Genomic DNA, 18300 nt, shown 5'->3' on the forward strand with positions numbered 1-18300 from the left:
CTAATTTATAGGCTCCCTCTTTGCACGAATCAATCCGAACAGTCTGACAGGATCATCATGAATGTTTTCCTCAATTTTCTGGCTTTCTGATGAAAAATCGTCAACCAAAGTGGCCTGAGAAATGCAGGCATCCATTTCTTGTAACTGCTTATCTTCATTCTTGTCTTGCAAATGTGTATTCAGTTTCCTAGGCTTCCTGCGTTGCCCCTCTTTGCTGTGATCTAGTGAGGCATAGAACATCTCTGGATCACTTGTTACCTAAAAGAAAAGCATGTTAAGTTATTATTGTTAACTGATTTTATGATTTTGTTGGCTTCGGGGAATCCTAATGACTATGACAAACAAGCTATTTGTTTTACCATCTTCTACTAGCTTGGTTGTAAAAATATAAGTGTCGGCAAAAAGTGAAATGAAAAAGTTCAAGATGTTTCAGTAAAAAATGAATCTTAGGTGAAATTTTTGTATACTTCTTTTTTCATACTTCAAATATGCCTGAATATTTTATATGAATTGGCCTCTCATCCTAGAATTTTGCTTCTGTGGGTACTTGTCCTTTTCTGCACTTGCCAAGGAAAAATGCAATTCATTAAACAGGGAACAAGTGTGATTAGAAAGTAACAAATCACAAGGTCTTCTCTACACATGTTTAACAATTGGTCAATTATAGACAAAAAACCCTTGTTTATTTATTTTTTTATAAAAAAGTAAAAATATTTAGAAAAGTAAAGGTAACTCTAAATCTTGTGATTATGAAGTGCAAAGATAACTGTCTATTTATGGATATGGTATCTGGCAGGTATGACACTTTCTGCTTTTTCTTTTAATTCCTTCTTGCCTGCCTGTCCTTAGATCTCCTCTGATCAATTTGATCTATCTACCAGGGTCTATCCGATTTTAGACTGGCGTCTTTTTTTTTTCAATTTCAATTTTATTTTCCCCTTACACTTTATGTAAACACTGTGGTTTTTAGAGTTGTCAGCGATGATTTGTTACAGACATTCAACATTCCAACACCAATCCCACCACCATTGCATCTTCCCACCACCATTATTTCCAGTTCCCCCAACCACCCTGTAAACCTGCACCAGATTGGATGGGATATAATATAGAAGGCAACTAATCTGAATTAACAAAATATAAACACAGAAGACCTAACCTCTAATAACATTTTAGTAATATCTTATAAAAAGACTAATGGCTTCATGGTGAGATATAAGAATCTTCACTACCATTCTTCTAAGGAAACATTTACTCATCATTTTTTAGCAAATTATTTATAATAAGCAATATAAAATAAATTATTGAGGAACTGCTATGGGTGTACACTGCATCTTAAATGTTTATTTGCACATGAACATAAAGAGTGTCTTGGTGGCCCCCTGTGACGTGTAGAGTTGAGTGACTATTAGAATAAGAAAGATAGAAGAATACAGAAAGTTGGAGAAGCAACAGGGCATGAAGCCAAGACCTTTAATATGGCATTAAACCTCCAGCTGACTCCCAATTCTGTTACATACTGGTCTTGAAATCTTAGGCAATATTTATAAACTATTTTGAGCTTCACTTTTCTTGCTTCTATACCAAGAGTGCCTATCCGACAGCATTATTAGACATAATATAGCACTGAATAGTACTATCATCCCATTGTTCATCGATTTGCTCGAGTGGGCACTAATAACATCTCCATTCTGAGACTTTTTGTTACTGTTTTTGGCATATTGAATATGCCACGGGTAGCTTGCCAGCCTCTGCGGTTGCGGGCGGGATATTCTCGGTAGCTTGCCGGACTCTCCAAGAGAGGTGGAGGAATCAAACCCGGGTGGACTGCGTGCTAGGCAAATGCCCTACCCGCTATGCTATAGCTCCAGTTCTGACATAATATACTGACAGAATGAATATACATGGCAGTTTAGGAGTTTGAAATATAACTTTGTTGAATTGCTTTTTATTTTGCATTACTTCATTTTTGTTTTGTTTCTGTTTGGGGACCATACCTGCTGATGCAGCAGCAGAACATGAACTCTAATCCTTTGAGCTTTTTCTCCAGCCCTGTTTGCTTGTTCTTTCAGGGTTGGGGTTGTTTTTTGTTTATCTGTTTGTTATTTGAGGGAGGGAGTGAGGCATAACTGGTGATTCTTCAGCATCAGTACTGGTGGTGCTCAGGGATGGATATGTGGGTTCTGGCATCAGATTTTGAAATAAAGGGCAGAAATGGTTAAGAGTTTAAATAAGAATATTGACTTCAGAGAGTTGAGAACTTATTTCTGTTGTAGGACAGAAAGAAGAGATTAGTTAGAGATTTTGAGATGAGAAGAATAGGAGCAAACTCATATTTGTGGCCTAAAGGACACAACCAAAACTTCTAGAATTGGGAGAAGTAATTTTTCAGAATATGAAGTTCTTATGGACTGATTTTACTATTAAATTTCCTTACTAACTCTTTCTAACAATAGATTTATATGCTGAAATTAGAACTTTTAAACTATATACTTCACTTTCAAAGCTCAAGTAATTTATATCTCTTAATAGCAAACTGTATGCATCAAGTTGGGCATAATATTTCTTATGCTTCAGTAATTAAGCAAAGCAACAGTAATTACTGGACTACCAAACTGGGTAGTATTTTTAATGAAAATGATAATTTTAGTAATATAGAATTGAGAAGATATAAAACCATCACTTCTCATCTATTTTATTTTTAAAATCTACTTTAAATTTGTGAAAAGACTGAAATCAAAGACTAATTACAGGTGGTTCACAGGCATTATTCCTGGTGGATGTGGACTAATTTCCTCAGAAGTACCTTAAAGATATAACTTATAAGTATAAAATGGCAAATAGTTTTTTTTTTTCAGTGCTGGGTATTAAACACATGGCCTTACACACGCAAGGCAAGAGGCACTGTACCGACGATTTATTTCCCTGACTTAAAATAGCAAACTTTTTTTTTTTCTTTTTGGGTCACACCTGGCGATGCACAGGGGTTACTCCTGGCTTTGCACTCAGGAATTACCCCTGGCTGTGCTCAGGGGACCATATGGGATGCTGGGATTTGAACCTGGGTCGGCCCCGTGCAAGGCAAATGCCCTACCCGCTGTGCTATCTCTCCAGCCCCAAAATAGCAAACTTTTAAAGACATTCTAAAGTGTTGCTTAATTTCAACTTGAGTAAAAATCAAATGCATTTCAAATAAAGCTGGTTTGTACAACTCATGTGTATTAAACAGCCATTTCTATTTCAAATTTTCAGTTCTTTTATAGTCAAGGTATTATGACTCTAAATTTCAGAGAGTGCAATTGTATTTTAACTGAACTTGATAGATTTAATCTTTATTATCACAGATCTAGCATATCTTATTATAACATGCAGATTTTAGGACTTTTATCTAAAAATATGTTTTGTAATTAACTGAACATCATACAATGGATTTGCCCATCAGAGAGTGTACATTTTGTTTAAACCTCACTACCCCTTAATTTATTAATAAAAGTGTCATGAAGTCTGATGTTTGTAGGTCATTCATATAAGGAAAAAGAGAAAAATTCTACCTTTTTGAGAAATTTCCAAGATGTGACCTCTCTTAGGTGAAGGAGAATGTTCTGTTAGGCAAGACCGAGCCTGGACTCTCCTCCTCACTTAGTATGTGACTGCTCTAGGGTAAGGTTTTTATCCTTGACAAGTCTCTGTCAAGTAGGCGTAATAATGCTGCTTCCCTCATAGGAATCTGAGATAATAAGACGATAAAGCACATAACACAAGCCTGACACATCACCACTGGGAGGGAAATGCAGGCCCTATTACTATTTCCAGCAAGTGGCAAGACAGCATGTGATAGAAGAGGCAAGGTCCGTAAGGACAAAGGAAAAATAGAGATTTTAACTGAAACTTTTAACATTTCAGGAGCATGTAGGCTGAACAAAAGTTTGTGTGTGAGGACACTGAACTTCTTATTATGGAAGGGAAAGGAGAAACTTATTTTTCTGGTTTGTGTGTCTGTCTCAGCTTTGTCCTGCTTATCCCTCACATAAACTGTGCATAAATTTCTGGCCATAAGATTACATCCTTAGAACTTATGTCAAATTTATACACATGAGCTTTACAAAGTAGAGGTACAACAATTTACCTTATAACATGCACAGCTAACTGACCTCATAGCTAAGTGTTCCCTCCTCTTCTCTTTCTTCTCCTGCCTTTTCTTGCACCCTTTTGCTCACTCTCTCAAACATTGAAATCTATTCAGCATTATGCATGTGCCAATTTTTACATGTATCTCTGTGACACAAGTAAGTTTTCAACATAAAGAAAAAGAACTAACTGGACGTCTAGGAAAAAATGCATTTTTCCCTTCAAATCTATTATTGCCTTTGTAATTGTACACTATTTGTAGCTTTGAGTGTGGTTCTGAGTACTGTTTACTTGCCTTTGATTTCCATTTTAGACCTCAGTACCCAGAGCTTCCCACGGATTCAACTTATCATTTAACTTAGCACTGGTAGAAACTAAAAAAAAAAAAAAAAAGGTAACAGTACCCATCAGAATACTCTGCTTTAGTGTCCTTGCAACGGGATTCCCAGCTGTGACATAGTCTTAATTTGACCATGGATTTGAAGAGCACACTCACCTGTGCAGGTGGGTCGGCCTCTTGTAGTTCATTCACTGTTCTCTCTGGTCGGGCTTTCATTTGTTCATAGCAATTTTCATCCATTGTTTCTTGGGAAATTTGTAGTTTAAAAATGAAAATACTGGCACAAAAATACTTGACAGACAACATTAGCTGTTCATGTAAACCCCTAATCATCATATAATTCATCTTTATCTGATGTGTGTGTGAAGGTAAGAAATAATGCAAGGAGGTATCACAGCACAAGGTGTTATCTGCAGATCAGACAGTGGAGGAGTCTTTTACTCATGGAAATAATGGTGAAAAAGAGACAGAAGATCATTTGGGATAAGAACTGAAAATCTATTTTTATGCCATTGCAAGATAGTCTTCACTTAAATTGTCAATAGAAATGATGAAAACCTCACAAGTTAAAAAGATTGCCTGTATTCTTTTTTAAAGATAAGATTGCAATGGGGCATAGCAAAAAACACAATGAAGTTACGTAGATGAATATAACTTAATAATTTTTACATGAGTAAGTTTTATTCAGGATATTTTAAATTCTTGTTAGAGAAAGAGGATACAGATTACCATATGTATTCCATGTGACAGTCCCATTCAGCCAACCTATGCTAAAACTCTAGGACTGTAAATTCTAGTCCAAAGTCCTAGAGTTTTTATTGGAGGGTCACACTTGGCTGTGCTCAGGGGTTACTCCTGGCTCTGCACTCAGGAATTACTCCTGGCGGTGCTTGGGGGACCATATGGGATGCTGGGAATCGAACCCGGGTCGGCCGTGTGCAAGGCAAACATCCTACCCGCTGTACTATTGTTCCAGCCCCAGTCTTAGAATTTTTGAGCAGAGTCTAACATCCTCCAGATCTGACCCAATCTCAAACTGTGAGGATTTACTTATTAAATTGTTCATACCTTTCTTCTCCCATACATTCCTATTTAAAAGGGAGAACACTAAGAGAAACTGATAGGATGGGCCTGAGAATCACCTGGGAGGTTGCTAACTAGAAGATTCTTTTAAGCCCTATCCTGGATATACAAATTCAGAGATTGTAGGATAACACCTAGATTCTGCATTCACCTAGATGCAGAAATTAAAGATAGGGTGGGCTTCAAGACATCCAAAACATTAGAAATTAAGTCTTAAAATATTGCAGATGTGGGCACCATTACTCTGCAAGACAAATCAGAAAGGTAAATCACCCTCAACTCCATCCTCCACCACCTAAGCTCTGGACCATATGATTTTTTTAAATGGATTTTTAAATTTTTGGTGGCCATGATAAGGATACTATTATTAATAGTTTTAATGCATACCGTGTTTCAAAAACACACATCCAGCCAGACTGTCTGCTTCCCACTACACCCACTACCGGTGCCCCTCACACACATCCCCCACGTGGTAGTCTCAGTTCTGTAGACTATATTGAAGAGTATATTTCTGAAAATTCGTTTCTGAATTCTCAGAGGAGAGTGATTATAGGGCACTTTAGAAGAAGTGGAAAGATACATTCTTGAATTTTATAAAATTGTCCCATTTCTGGAGCCAGAGTAGTAGTACAGTGGGTAGGGTGCTTGAATTGTTCATGGTCTCCTAGATATGTCCTCTGCATCCCATATGGTCTCCTGAGTCCTGACAGGAGTGATCATTGAGCGCAGAGCCAGGAGTAAGTCCTGTATATCACTGAGTGTGGCCCACAAACAAACAAGCAAATGATCATATTTCTAACTTTAGAAGCTTTGATATAGAGGATTTGCTATATGAGGTTTGGCTTTGATATATGAGGATTAAAATTTAGTCCATTACTGAAAATGTTTATGTTCAAGTCATCACCCTAAGTCTGTTAAAAACGTGTGCAGGGTAAATATGGGGTTCATTGCTAACGTTATTCTCATGACTTTGTCAACAGAATTCTAGAATTAGGTCATAGTTGTATGTTTTGAGGAAGTTGAAGGTTGTTTTCGGAAAGTGCTTTAGATCAATGTTTTTCAACTGTGGGCCATATACTGCCACTGTAGGCCCCAGGATATTCTCAGAGGGCAAAGGTGAAAATCAGATAAATGAGGGGGCCACAGTATAAGACTAAAGGGACAACCAGTTAGAAAGGGGGCTACAGAAAGCAAGCAAGGTCAGAAAGAAGTTATAGTTGGAAAAAAGGTTGAGAAACACTTGTTTAGGTGTTTCATGCATTCAAGGGTGAAAAAAACAGTACTTGCTACAAAAGAACACAAAAAAATATGATCACTCAGTAATTTAGTTTATTTCTCCTCTCACTTTCCATTAGTCTAGACCTAGATTTTCTACTTTACAAAGGACAATTTTAAGTTAGAAAATCCAAAGAAAACATTCATTATTACAATGAGTCACTGTATACTTTTGAATACAGAGCAGAAAGCAGTTTCCTTGGACTATTTTCTGCTCTAGAAGTAGCTTTATTTCATATAATTCAACTCATCAAAAGTCATTGTAATCGAGTCTTCCTGTGTTCTTCTTAACAATAGAATTAAATTAAGAGACTACAGAAAAACAGAATGTTGGTTTACATCGTATGTTTTAGTATAATTTATAATAGGAAGATTTGGAAATAAATAACATCATAAATATAGTTGTATTTGTAACTACCATTGGGATATTGAAATGTTGTAACAAATAATTAGCCACTTTAACTTCTTCGTAGAATATTCTGGTCAAATTTAATTTTGGGAAAATAGAACTTACCTGGAATCATACTATCTAAATTACCATAAATTGGTATGTCTTCAATATCATTCTCATTTTCCCTATAATAATAAAAAAGTATCTTAATTTATAATCAACTTCATACATGACTTATGACTAGATGGCCAACTAAATTCAATATTGAATAAAGAATTGTATGCTCTTGTTCAGTCTTGACAAACCAAAGTACATGTTTATAAGTGAGTGAGTGAGAGAATATAAAAGTATGCATAAAGGCATTGGTTAGATTCAGGTGCATGCACACAGTATTTTGTACATCAAAGACCCCGGAAACTTCTTCAGAATTATTACTAGTATTCTATACTTTGCATATGAGAACTCTGCAATTCATATAAATGCATCTTCCCCTAATCTTTTGTTTAATATCAATAATAACTACTATTTATAAATTCTTTGTGTCAGTGTTCATTAGTCCTCATGAAAGCCCTACAGAGGACTAGCGGGACAGTACAGAAGATGGAGTGGGTACATTGCATGGGATCACTCACAGTTCAATACCTGGCACCACATGATCCCTCCAGTGTTGCTGGTGCAGCCCTGAAGGCCCTCTTAATACCACCAGGTTTGACTCCGGCCCCTAAACACTTCGCGGGTGGCCAGCTAATACCTGGTTTTGTAAAACTGGAGCAGTACCATATCCTCAGACTCTTGGAGAATCTCCAGGAAGAGCCTCTGGACCCTCTTGAAAGTACATCCGCACGCACACACGCGCGCGTGCGCACACACACACACACACACACACACACACACACAAGCATACAGAGACCTATGAGTTGTGAGATGCATGGATACATTTTTAAATTTACGTTGTGCAGATAAGGAATTTTCAGTTCATCTAGGTAAATTATTCAAAGACATATTGGATAGTAACTAGCAACACTAGGATTGTAACGGAAGACTGGTTTTAAACCCTGAGTGCTATTTCCTTCGATGTTTCATTAATTTTCCTTACAGCCTCCTCAGAGTAAACCTATTAGGATTATAGAAGGCATACTACAATTGACAGTAGACAGTGGCGATGACCGTGGTGACCAGCTTGACAGTGGCAGGCTGAGAACAGAGGAACATATCGGGCAGCGAGAGTGGCATTTCATAAAAACAGTACCAACAGCTTTAACTTGGAGATTATACATCACTAAGAACTGGAGGGAATTGAATTAAAAGGGAAAAAGAACACTTATCTTAAGACATAACACTTATATTACTCCCCAGTCTTCCAACAGAACATACAGAATATGTAAATAATAACCAGGTATCTTCTAAAAGTAACAAATCAAATTATATCCCTAAGAAATGGTTTGAAAAGTCCAAATGCTGGATTTTGCTTATCTGATAACAAATAAACTTACCCACCAACTTTTTTTAAACATTGGTAATTAATTCAATATAGTTTTGAATTAGAATGTGGCATAGTCCCTGCTCTTGGGCTTTCTCTGGCTATGCATGCAGAAAATATAATAGCAAACAGTGAAGAATTTTTAATAAGACAATCCATCCATTTCCTAGCCTACAGATAGCAGATATAACCTGCAAAAGATAAATCATGTCCAAAACATGAACATCATTTTATTCGTGGTGAATGAAAATAAGATGTGATTTATAATGCAGTGCCCTGCGTCTACAGGCAGGTCTCAGATGATTAATCATGGCAAATAAACTATTATTCAGGAGCAGTTTCCTAACCAAAAAGTTAAAAAAATATTTTTTACTTAGCAATTCCAACTAGCCCTAGTCTATTGAAAATATCTAATGAACTGTAAGCATCAATGCTTGGCATTATTTTGTGTATGAAAGATTAATTACTATTAAAATAGATTAATAAATGAACTCGTATCCCAGAGATTGTTACACCTCTAAGATTTGGGCCCGATCAGATTCCTCATTGCTTTTAATTTGTTTGAAATGGTTCTCTAATTAATAAATACATTTACTGACACTTCAGGTATTTAAGCATTAATTGCATCTTTTATTAGACTCAATATTTTTTATCCTCACTTGTATCACTGCAATTCTTTTGAAAGTTTTAAATTATGTTCTATCATTTTACTGCCAAGTCTTTTAAGAAAAATACTTCAGGTATTATTTATGAATAAAATAAGTAAGTTAAATAATTAAGCCATCATTACACACAAATTCTGAATTTTAATTTTCTTATTTCTTTTCAATTCCCAAAGACCATGCCATAAATTCACCATTCCTATATCTAATTAAAGTGAAAGTAATTTATATAAAACAATTTTTAAGGAGCTATAACTTCATAAGATTAAGAAAAAACTAAACTAAGGGATGTATCAGAAGTTGGTTTTGGTGTCAACTTGACTAGATTAATAAGCATGCATATATATGTATATACATATACATATATCAATACATATATTGTCTTGATTGGTGTAAAAATGCTATTTAAAATAATGAGACATTAAAATTACTTGTGAAAGGAGTATAGATAGAGGAGAGATTCACTGGATGTGCTTTGATATTTACGGTTCAACAAAGGAGAAGGAGCCTCTGACTAGTGAGGAGAAAATCCAAAGGAGTTACCCAGAGTCCAGAGAAGCAGACGTCTTAAGAAATGTCATCTCAAGAGTGCCGGGCCAGCAAGACAGGACTGTGGGTCAAGCACTTGCCTTGCATATACCTAAACCAGTTTTGATCCCCAATACCACAAATGGTCTCCCAAGTACCACCAAAAGTGATCCCTGAACACAGTGCCCTGAGCAAGTCCTGAGTACCACCAGGTCTGGCCCATTGTCCCTGTGTCTCTCCTCAAAAAAAAAAAAAGGTTTCAAAGTGTCCAATGGTACAGCTGAGCAATGTGAAATGTATCAGTTCTGATTGTGGATTGCACTGATAACTCTTCAAAACTGAGTTGGTGATTCACTGAGGACCAACAATTGAATAGAGTAGGTTTAAGAAATTAAAAGAAAAATGGAGAGACCTGCATATATAGGCAGATGTGAATTTAACTTTTAAGTTCTGTAAAAATGTTGCAGGTCAATGAAGAGATGACGGCCAGGCAACTTGGTATAAATTAAGTCTAATATCTATTTAACAAATATCTATATTTGTATAAATACATTTTATAGCAGGTAGGGCGTTTGCCTTGCACGTGGCTGACCCGGGTTCAATTCCTCCATCCCTCTCAAAGAGCCTGACAAGCTACCAAGATTATCTCGCCCGCATGGCAGAGCCTGGCAAGCTACTTGTGGTGTATCCGATATGCCAAAAACAGTAACAAGTCTCACAATGGAGACGTTACTGGTGCCCGCTCGAGCAACGGAATGACAGTGATACAGTGATATTTATGCATAATTCACACATATACATTAATACATGCATTTATGCATGTATATTTTATAAATATATATTTTATTAATATTAAATACATATTTTAATTTATAGATTAATGGAATGATGCCAAAAAAATAAAGAAAAGCAGTAATGGTGAAGCAGGCACACAAAGCTGCCAAAGTGAAGGGCATCTCAATATATGCTTAATGTGAATTCACATTGGCAGAGTATGTGATGTGACATACATATAGGAGTTTCTATACTGAAGTGATATAACACTAAAGATAGTAGACCCTTATCCAGGGGAAGGATATAAATGTAAAAAATATTATTTTTTTAATCAAGGTAACAATACTTTGTATATTTGCTTTCTTATATTTTAGTATTCAATATTACCATACCACACCCACCACTGAAGTATCAATATTCCTCCATCCACAGGACACCTTTCATCTTCCGCCACCTTTGAAATCTCAGTTTTGTCATTAGAATTTAGGGGTTGTTTTCACTGGACACTGCCTATTTCCTTACTTTGTTTCTTTGCCCATCACATATGCGTAAGATCACCGGGTGTTTGTCCCTCTCCTTCTAACATAGTTTACTTAATATGACAATCTCTGGTTGCATGTATGTTGTACACAAAGACAAGATTTTATCTTCTATTTTACTGAATAGCATAAAAATTTGTATATAAACTACAACTTCTTTATCTATACATCTTTATCTAAACATCTGTTGTCGGGCACCTGAGTTGCGTTCAATTTTTGGCCACTATAGGTAGTATATATAACTTTTATATAATGGACATAGATGTACATATAACTTTTCTAGTTAGTATTTTTGTTTTCTTGGGATACATATCAAGAAGAAAAATTGCTGCATCATATGGTAATTCTATTTTAAACTTTTTGAGACATCTCCAAATAGTTTTTAGAGGATGAACTATTTTATATTCCAACCAACAATGAATAAGAGTCACTTTTTTTCTATATACCTGCCAGCACTGGTAGTTTCTAACCTTTTTTAATGTAGGTCGTTGTCACTCCTATGAGGTGTTACCTCCTCGTTGTTTTGATATTCATTCCCCTGATAGTTTCAGAGAGGGTCAGCATTTTTTCATTTGCCTGTCAACAATGTTTATGTCTTCTTAGAACAATGTCTCTTTAGCTCTTTTCCCATTTTTTTTATAGTGGGAGGTAGTGGGTGGGTAACTGAGCCACACTTGGCATTGCTCAAGATTTTTGCCTGGCTCTGAACTTAGGAATTACGTACTCCTGGTGGTGCTTGAGGGCCATATGAGACGCTAGGGATCAAATCTGGATCCGCCACAAATGAGGCAAATGCCCTACTTGCTCTACTATTGCTCCAACCCCTTTTCTCTCCATTTTTTGATGAGACTGCCTGTTATTTTGTTGCAAGTCCTTTATATATCTTGAATATTAGCCTTTTAATAGATGTGCAAATATTTTTGCTTTCAGTAGAGTGTTTTTATTTTAACATTTTTCACAGTTCAGAAACATTTTAACTTGATGTAATTTTCCTTTATCTTTGTTTCTCTTTTGCTTTCCAATAGGGTCAAATCATTAAAACACTCCTGAAGTCAATACATGGAAAGTTTTTTGTTTTTTTTTGTTTTTGTTTTTGTTTCTTTTTTGCTTTTTGGGTCACACCTGGCGATGCACAGGGGTTACTCCTGGCTCTGCACTCAGGAATTACCCCTGGCCATGCTCAGGGGACCATATGGGACGCTGGGATTTGAACCCGGGTCGGCTGCGTGCAAGGCAAACGCCCTACCCGCTGTGCTATCTCTCCAGCCCCCTGGAAAGTTATTTTTTAAAATGTTAGATTCACTGGAACTTTTGAATGCACCTGCAAGTTGACAGACAGGGCATGAAGAGTGGGTTTGGATGGGGAAGGAATCTAAGAACACTGGTGGAGGGAAATTGACACTGATGGAGGGGTGGGTATTGAATTATTGTTGCCTAAATCTCAACTATCAGTAACTTTGTAAATCATGGGTGTTTAATTAAAAAAAATAAAATAAAATAAAATAAAATTCATTTGGGGTATTTGGACCTAACATCAAGGTCTTTGATTAATTTTGAGTTAAGTTTTGTTTATGGTAAGAAATGGTAGTTCAATTTCATTCTTTTAATTCAGCTAACCAGTTTTCTCAACACCATTTATCGAAGAGGTTTTTCTTTCTTCATCTTATGTTCTTGAATCACTGTATCACTGTCATCCCGTTGTTCATTGATTTACTCAAGTGGGCAGCAGTGACATCTCTATTACACTTAGCCCTGAGAGTTTAGCAGCCTTTCTTTACTCGTCTTTCCCAACAATTGGAGGCTCTTTCAGGGTCAGGGGAATGAGACCTATCGTTACTGTTTTAGGCATATTGAATACAGCACGGGTATCTTTCCAGGGCTCTGCTGTGCAGGTGGGATACTCTAGGTAGCTTGAAGGGCTCTCTGAGAAGTTTGTATGTATCTTTTACTGTACTGGGGATATGAATACACCATGGGGAGCTTGTAAGGCTCTCCCATGTGGCCAGTAGACTCTTGGTAGTTTGTCAGGTTCTCCAAGAGGGAGAATAAGGCTATTAGATGTTGCACGGCCGCTTTGAATAAAGCTCTTTAATAAACAGTCATAAATAAATTGTTCATATATATGATGGTTTATTTTTAGGTTCTCAATTCTATTCACTTGGTATGCAACACTGTTTTCACTTCACTACCACACTGTTTTGATTGCTATAGCTTTACAATAATTTTTCATGAGGGAATTTAGTTTGGGAAGGTATCTTTGTTCCCCTCAGGCTTTCTATGCAGTATTTCTTTATGTCTAGTGTTTGTTAAGAATCAATAATGTTTCTAGGAAGAGGATGATTTTGGTTTTACAGAGCAGTGTTGTTTAACACTGAACTTAAATTCTTCATTGTAGCACTGTAGCACTGTCGTCCAGTTGTTCATTGATTTGCTCGAGCAGGTACCAGTAACGTCTCCATTGTGAGACTTGTTGATACTGTTTTTGGCATATTGAATATGCCACAGGTAGCTTGCCAGGCTCTCTGAGAGGAATGGAAGAATCGAACCCTGGTTGGCTGCGTGCAAGGCAAACCCCTACTCTCTATGCTATCGCTCCGGTCCAAATTCTTCATTAGTGCACAAATTCCCCTCTAATGTGCCTATTTCAATGTAAAATTTATTAAGAACATAGAGCTCAGGGTCAGAGATATAGCAGAAAGGGCTGGTACACATCTTTTGCATGCTTGGGGCCTATGTTTATCACAGGCATTTTGTGATCCCCCGAGCAACCCTTAAGAGTATCCCTTCTGCACTTCTGGGTATTGCTCAGAAACACAACAAAGAACAACAGATTCAGTGGTGGAGAAATCTTGGTACCTAGGTGGGAGGTTTGGTATGGTAACTTTGCACCCCTAAAACATAAACACATGTATGCTAGCATATCACTGCTATTTTGATAAGACATAAAATAAGATAAATTTAATTACTAAAAAACAAAGATAGTGTAAAAAAATAAGAAGAAAAAAACAAAGAGTCAAAAGAATTCTATATTGCAATTGTTTTTTTCTCTTAACCCCTTCCTTTTCTGAATTATATTGCTATTGTGATGATAAGGGGCTGCACGCATGCCTGATTGGGGTAAGTACACAATTAGTTTCTAGCCTGCTGAACTCCAGAAAGCCAAGAAATCATCTCAAGGCAGAAGACTAGTTGAGATGCTTGTGAGGGGTTGTAATCAGGTTGTGGTACTTGTACGTTCAGTCATGGTGCTCACTGAGGGTCACAGTTCTTTTATTTGTCATACCTGTACACTGTTCACCTATATTTTGATTGCAGTGCTCACCAGGAGTCCTGTGATGCTCAGACAAGTGTTCACCAATGCTTGTACTTCCTGACCACAAGGCATGGACTGTCCATGTATATGATGGTTTATTTTTGGGCTCTCAATTAGGTATGATGTTTGCGAGTTTGTTGAATTGCTTATGTATACCTTGTCATTGTGCAATTACAGTTCACTGGTAACATCAGGGACCACAAACAGCAGAATAAGTGTCCAGTATCAACCTTGAGGCATGTGATAACACTAAGTATTGAATCTGCTTGCAACGCTAATGTTTTTTCACATTTCTTTGCCACTGAGCTATTCTCCCCGGCCCTTGTTGTGAATATTCTGAAGGACCTAAACTCAAAGATTTTTTTTGGCCAAAGTAAAAAGGAAAGGAGACTAGGAAGAATTGCCATCATGAATTCTAATATGATTAGTCTAGGGCAATATCACAGGGGTTGTGTCACAAAAGCATAGCCAAATTCTCATACAATTTTGGGAACCTGCTGGTACTTCTCAGGAGATCACAAAATTACTTAGGGAGGAAACTAGGCTTGAAATAATGTAAGGAACTTGGTTTGTGGTTCTTCGTAAAGTACTAAACAGAAGACTGGGAATGGACTACTTAGGTATTAATGGGGCGTTGGTCACTCTGAAGGACTTATCTGAATATCCACTTGAAAATCTAGTCCATGAGTTCTATTGTCATTCTCAATGTCGGGGCTGGAGTGATAGCACAGTGGGGAGGGCGTTTGCCTTGCACACGGCCGACCCGGGTTCCATCCCCGGCATCCCATATGGTCCCCCAAGCACTGCCAGGAGTAGTTCCTGAGTGCAAAGCCAGGAGTAACCCCTGAGCATTGCTGGGTGTGACCCAAAAAGCAAAAAAAAAAAAAAGAAAGAAAAGAAAAGAAAAAAAGATTCTCAATGTAGAACTAAGGTAAAAGAGTCAGTTTAAGACTCAAGGCCTTTTTCAGAGTATTAAGCAAAGAGGTCACTGAATGGGGTTTTTTAGCCTTCTGAGGGACAGAAAGCCAAGATATCATCTCAAGGCACAAAATTACATGATATGAGATTTATTTTATTATGAATGTAACTGTCTGTTACATGAACGAATAGAACATGCAAAAGCTTCTGAGATGTGGTGAATTTTAGGAAAAACTGTGAAAGCTGAGGAGTGATTATATATAATATATAATCATATATAATATATATTATATATAACATGCACTATAATATATATATATGAACTGCTTTTCTAAGTTTTAAGATTGAAAATAATTCAGACTAAAATTTTCTTAGACTCTTTATCCAAAAACTACACAATTTTTGATTGCTAATTTTCTGTGGATGAAGTATAATAATCTGCATTTTTCAGATGATAAATTGAGGTTCATTAACGCTTATTTTCCTAGATTATAAACTTAGTCATTGCAAGAGTTTGTTTAACATGCTTAGCGTCCCCTGTATTGTTCTTCTTACACATATCTGAAGAAAATAATTGTGGAGAAGTATATTTTTAAAGGCAAACCCAAAAACCTAGGAATAAATACCCAGTAGCGTATATCTGACTTTCTATTATACAGGGCTATTGTCCTATCCTTGAAGTGATCAGGTTTCTGACTGCTGGCACAAAGAAAAGAGATTTGGGGAAGCAGAAAGCAAAGATCAGAGAAACAAATGTCTTCTCCAGCATACCTGAACTATAGCACTGTCATCCCATTGTTCATCGATTTGCTCGAGTGGGCACCAGTAACGTCTTCATTGTGAGACTTGTTGTTACTGTCTTTGACATATCGAGTATGCCACAGGTAGCTTGCCAGGCTCTAGCATATCTAACCAACTAGACTAACGTTAAGTTGACCCTGTGTGTTTGGGGATCCCGTGTGAGAGAAATTTGCTTCCCTTCTTTCTAGCCTCAAAACATTTAAGTATTGAGGAGGCACAAGTTTTCCTTGCCCTAAGAACATTTTTCTCATTTCTTCTTGCTGTTTTAACATCTGTTTTAGTGACTGGAGAAACATTTGCTTGTCGCCTACCTCCCAGCTTTTACCTCTTCCCAGGAGGTCATTCTACTTCCTCTCCAGAACCTTTTGTGCCTGCCCTCACAAAGGTGATTTTTGAGTCCCAACTTATTAAAATCAGACAACTAAACAAGCTATGAAATACATACATATACTTGTGAATGAACATGCCAACTACTTTTATAGATAAAATCTGCTCTGCATATTCAAATTTTGACTAAATTTAAATATCACAATAGACAATAGATTATTAAATCTTTGGGGGAAGAATTTGTCTTTGTCCTTTCTCTATTATCTATTTTAGTGCCTATTTGCTGATTGAATATTTATTGAATGAGTGTTACAAAAGAATCGGTCTCTTTAATGTATTTTCCTTTAACAAAGAGCCTGCTTGATTTGAGATAAGTATTTCACTAATTTTTCTTTTTTGACACGTTCTATTTTAATCTAAAACCCACCAACCTAGCAAAATATGATTAAATCCCAAGACCTTCTATCTCACTTGGCTTTCAAATAACAAGCATTAAACTAATTACCAAAGAAACCGGCCTCCAGATAATCATATAAATTTTTATCGTCACATAGTTTTTCTTATGAAAAGATTAGAAAATAATTTTGTATGTGAAGTTGTTTTTGTTTGCTTGTTCTTTTTTCAGCTCACACCCAGTAGCACTCAGGGCTTACTCCTGGATCTGCTCTCAGGGATCACTTCTGGCAGTACTCAAGTGGACCCTATGTGGTGCTTCGGGTGGAACTCAGGTCAGCCTTGTGCAAGGCAAGTATACTACCTGCTATCTTATCACTTGGCCCAACAAATGTTTTTGTTTGTTTTTTTATATTAACTTTTTTTTTTGTTGAATCACTGAGAGATAGACCCTTACAGAGCTGTTTATGATTGAGTTTCAGTCATACAGTATTCCAACATCCATCCCTCCATCAATATACATTTCTCAGCACTGGTATTCCTGGGTTCCCTCCCATCACACCCCGCCCCCTACAAATCCCCTACTCCCTGCCTGCTTCTATGGAAGGTGCTTCTCTCTCTCTCTCTCTCTCTCTCTCTCTCTCTCTCTCTCTCTGTCTCTCTCTCTCTGTCTCTCTCTCTCTCTCCCTCAGATCTTGTCCAGAGTAATAATTCCCAGCTATTATTGTCATATGCCAGCAAAATTTTGAATCTGAGTTAACTTTACCTTAAAAATTATGTTATCTTAGAAATGATTCAATGTAAGGAATAGTTAAAAAATAAAAATGTCTTTTGGGGGTAGGTCCACCTGCAAACCAGGTCCAGAATCTGCTAAATACATTTCCATGTTCAGTTTTCAAAAGACCTTTTAGAGACAAAAATGCTTATAATTATGGCCCACCCTGTGAGAAAAAGCTGTGGTTTTAAAAGACCTTTTAGCCTCACAGTTTACCATTTCAGAAAGGTCTTAAAGAGTCCTTTAGGAAATTCTCTATATTTAGATATTTTGATAGTAAAAAAGAAATCTGAAGTCTAATGACACATTTGGGTCAGAATATACTATCCATAAAATAAAATTTCTTTACTATGACTCTGCCATAAACCTTTTTTTCTAAGATATAAATTATAATAATGTCTCTGTAATAAGCTATATTTACAGCCATACATTACTTTAGAGTTGCTTTATACCATTTTCCTATTAATTGACATTGTCTAAAAGAGCATACTGCAAAACATTCTTGATATGCATGTGTGCATATGTATCTTAAATTAATAAGGTAGTGTTAATTTCTCCCTAGCTTGGGCTCTTAAG

At 36.7% G+C, this 18300-nt stretch overlaps 1 protein-coding gene across 1 annotated transcript in view; it reads right to left on the reverse strand.

The window, feature by feature from the left end:
* Window positions 1–18300, reverse strand: part of LOC101551554 (T-cell receptor-associated transmembrane adapter 1) — a 38952-nt gene continuing 20652 nt past the window's right edge. The window contains exons 4-6 of the mRNA XM_055124514.1: window positions 7338–7399; window positions 4622–4710; window positions 1–258 (exon numbers count right to left, since the gene is read on the reverse strand). Coding sequence (XP_054980489.1) covers window positions 1–258; window positions 4622–4710; window positions 7338–7399 — 409 coding nt within the window. The remainder of the gene's footprint in view (window positions 259–4621; window positions 4711–7337; window positions 7400–18300) is intronic.

The sequence above is a fragment of the Sorex araneus genome, chromosome 2 (genome assembly GCF_027595985.1).
Source record: "Sorex araneus isolate mSorAra2 chromosome 2, mSorAra2.pri, whole genome shotgun sequence".
In the NCBI taxonomy this organism is placed as follows: domain Eukaryota; kingdom Metazoa; phylum Chordata; class Mammalia; order Eulipotyphla; family Soricidae; genus Sorex; species Sorex araneus.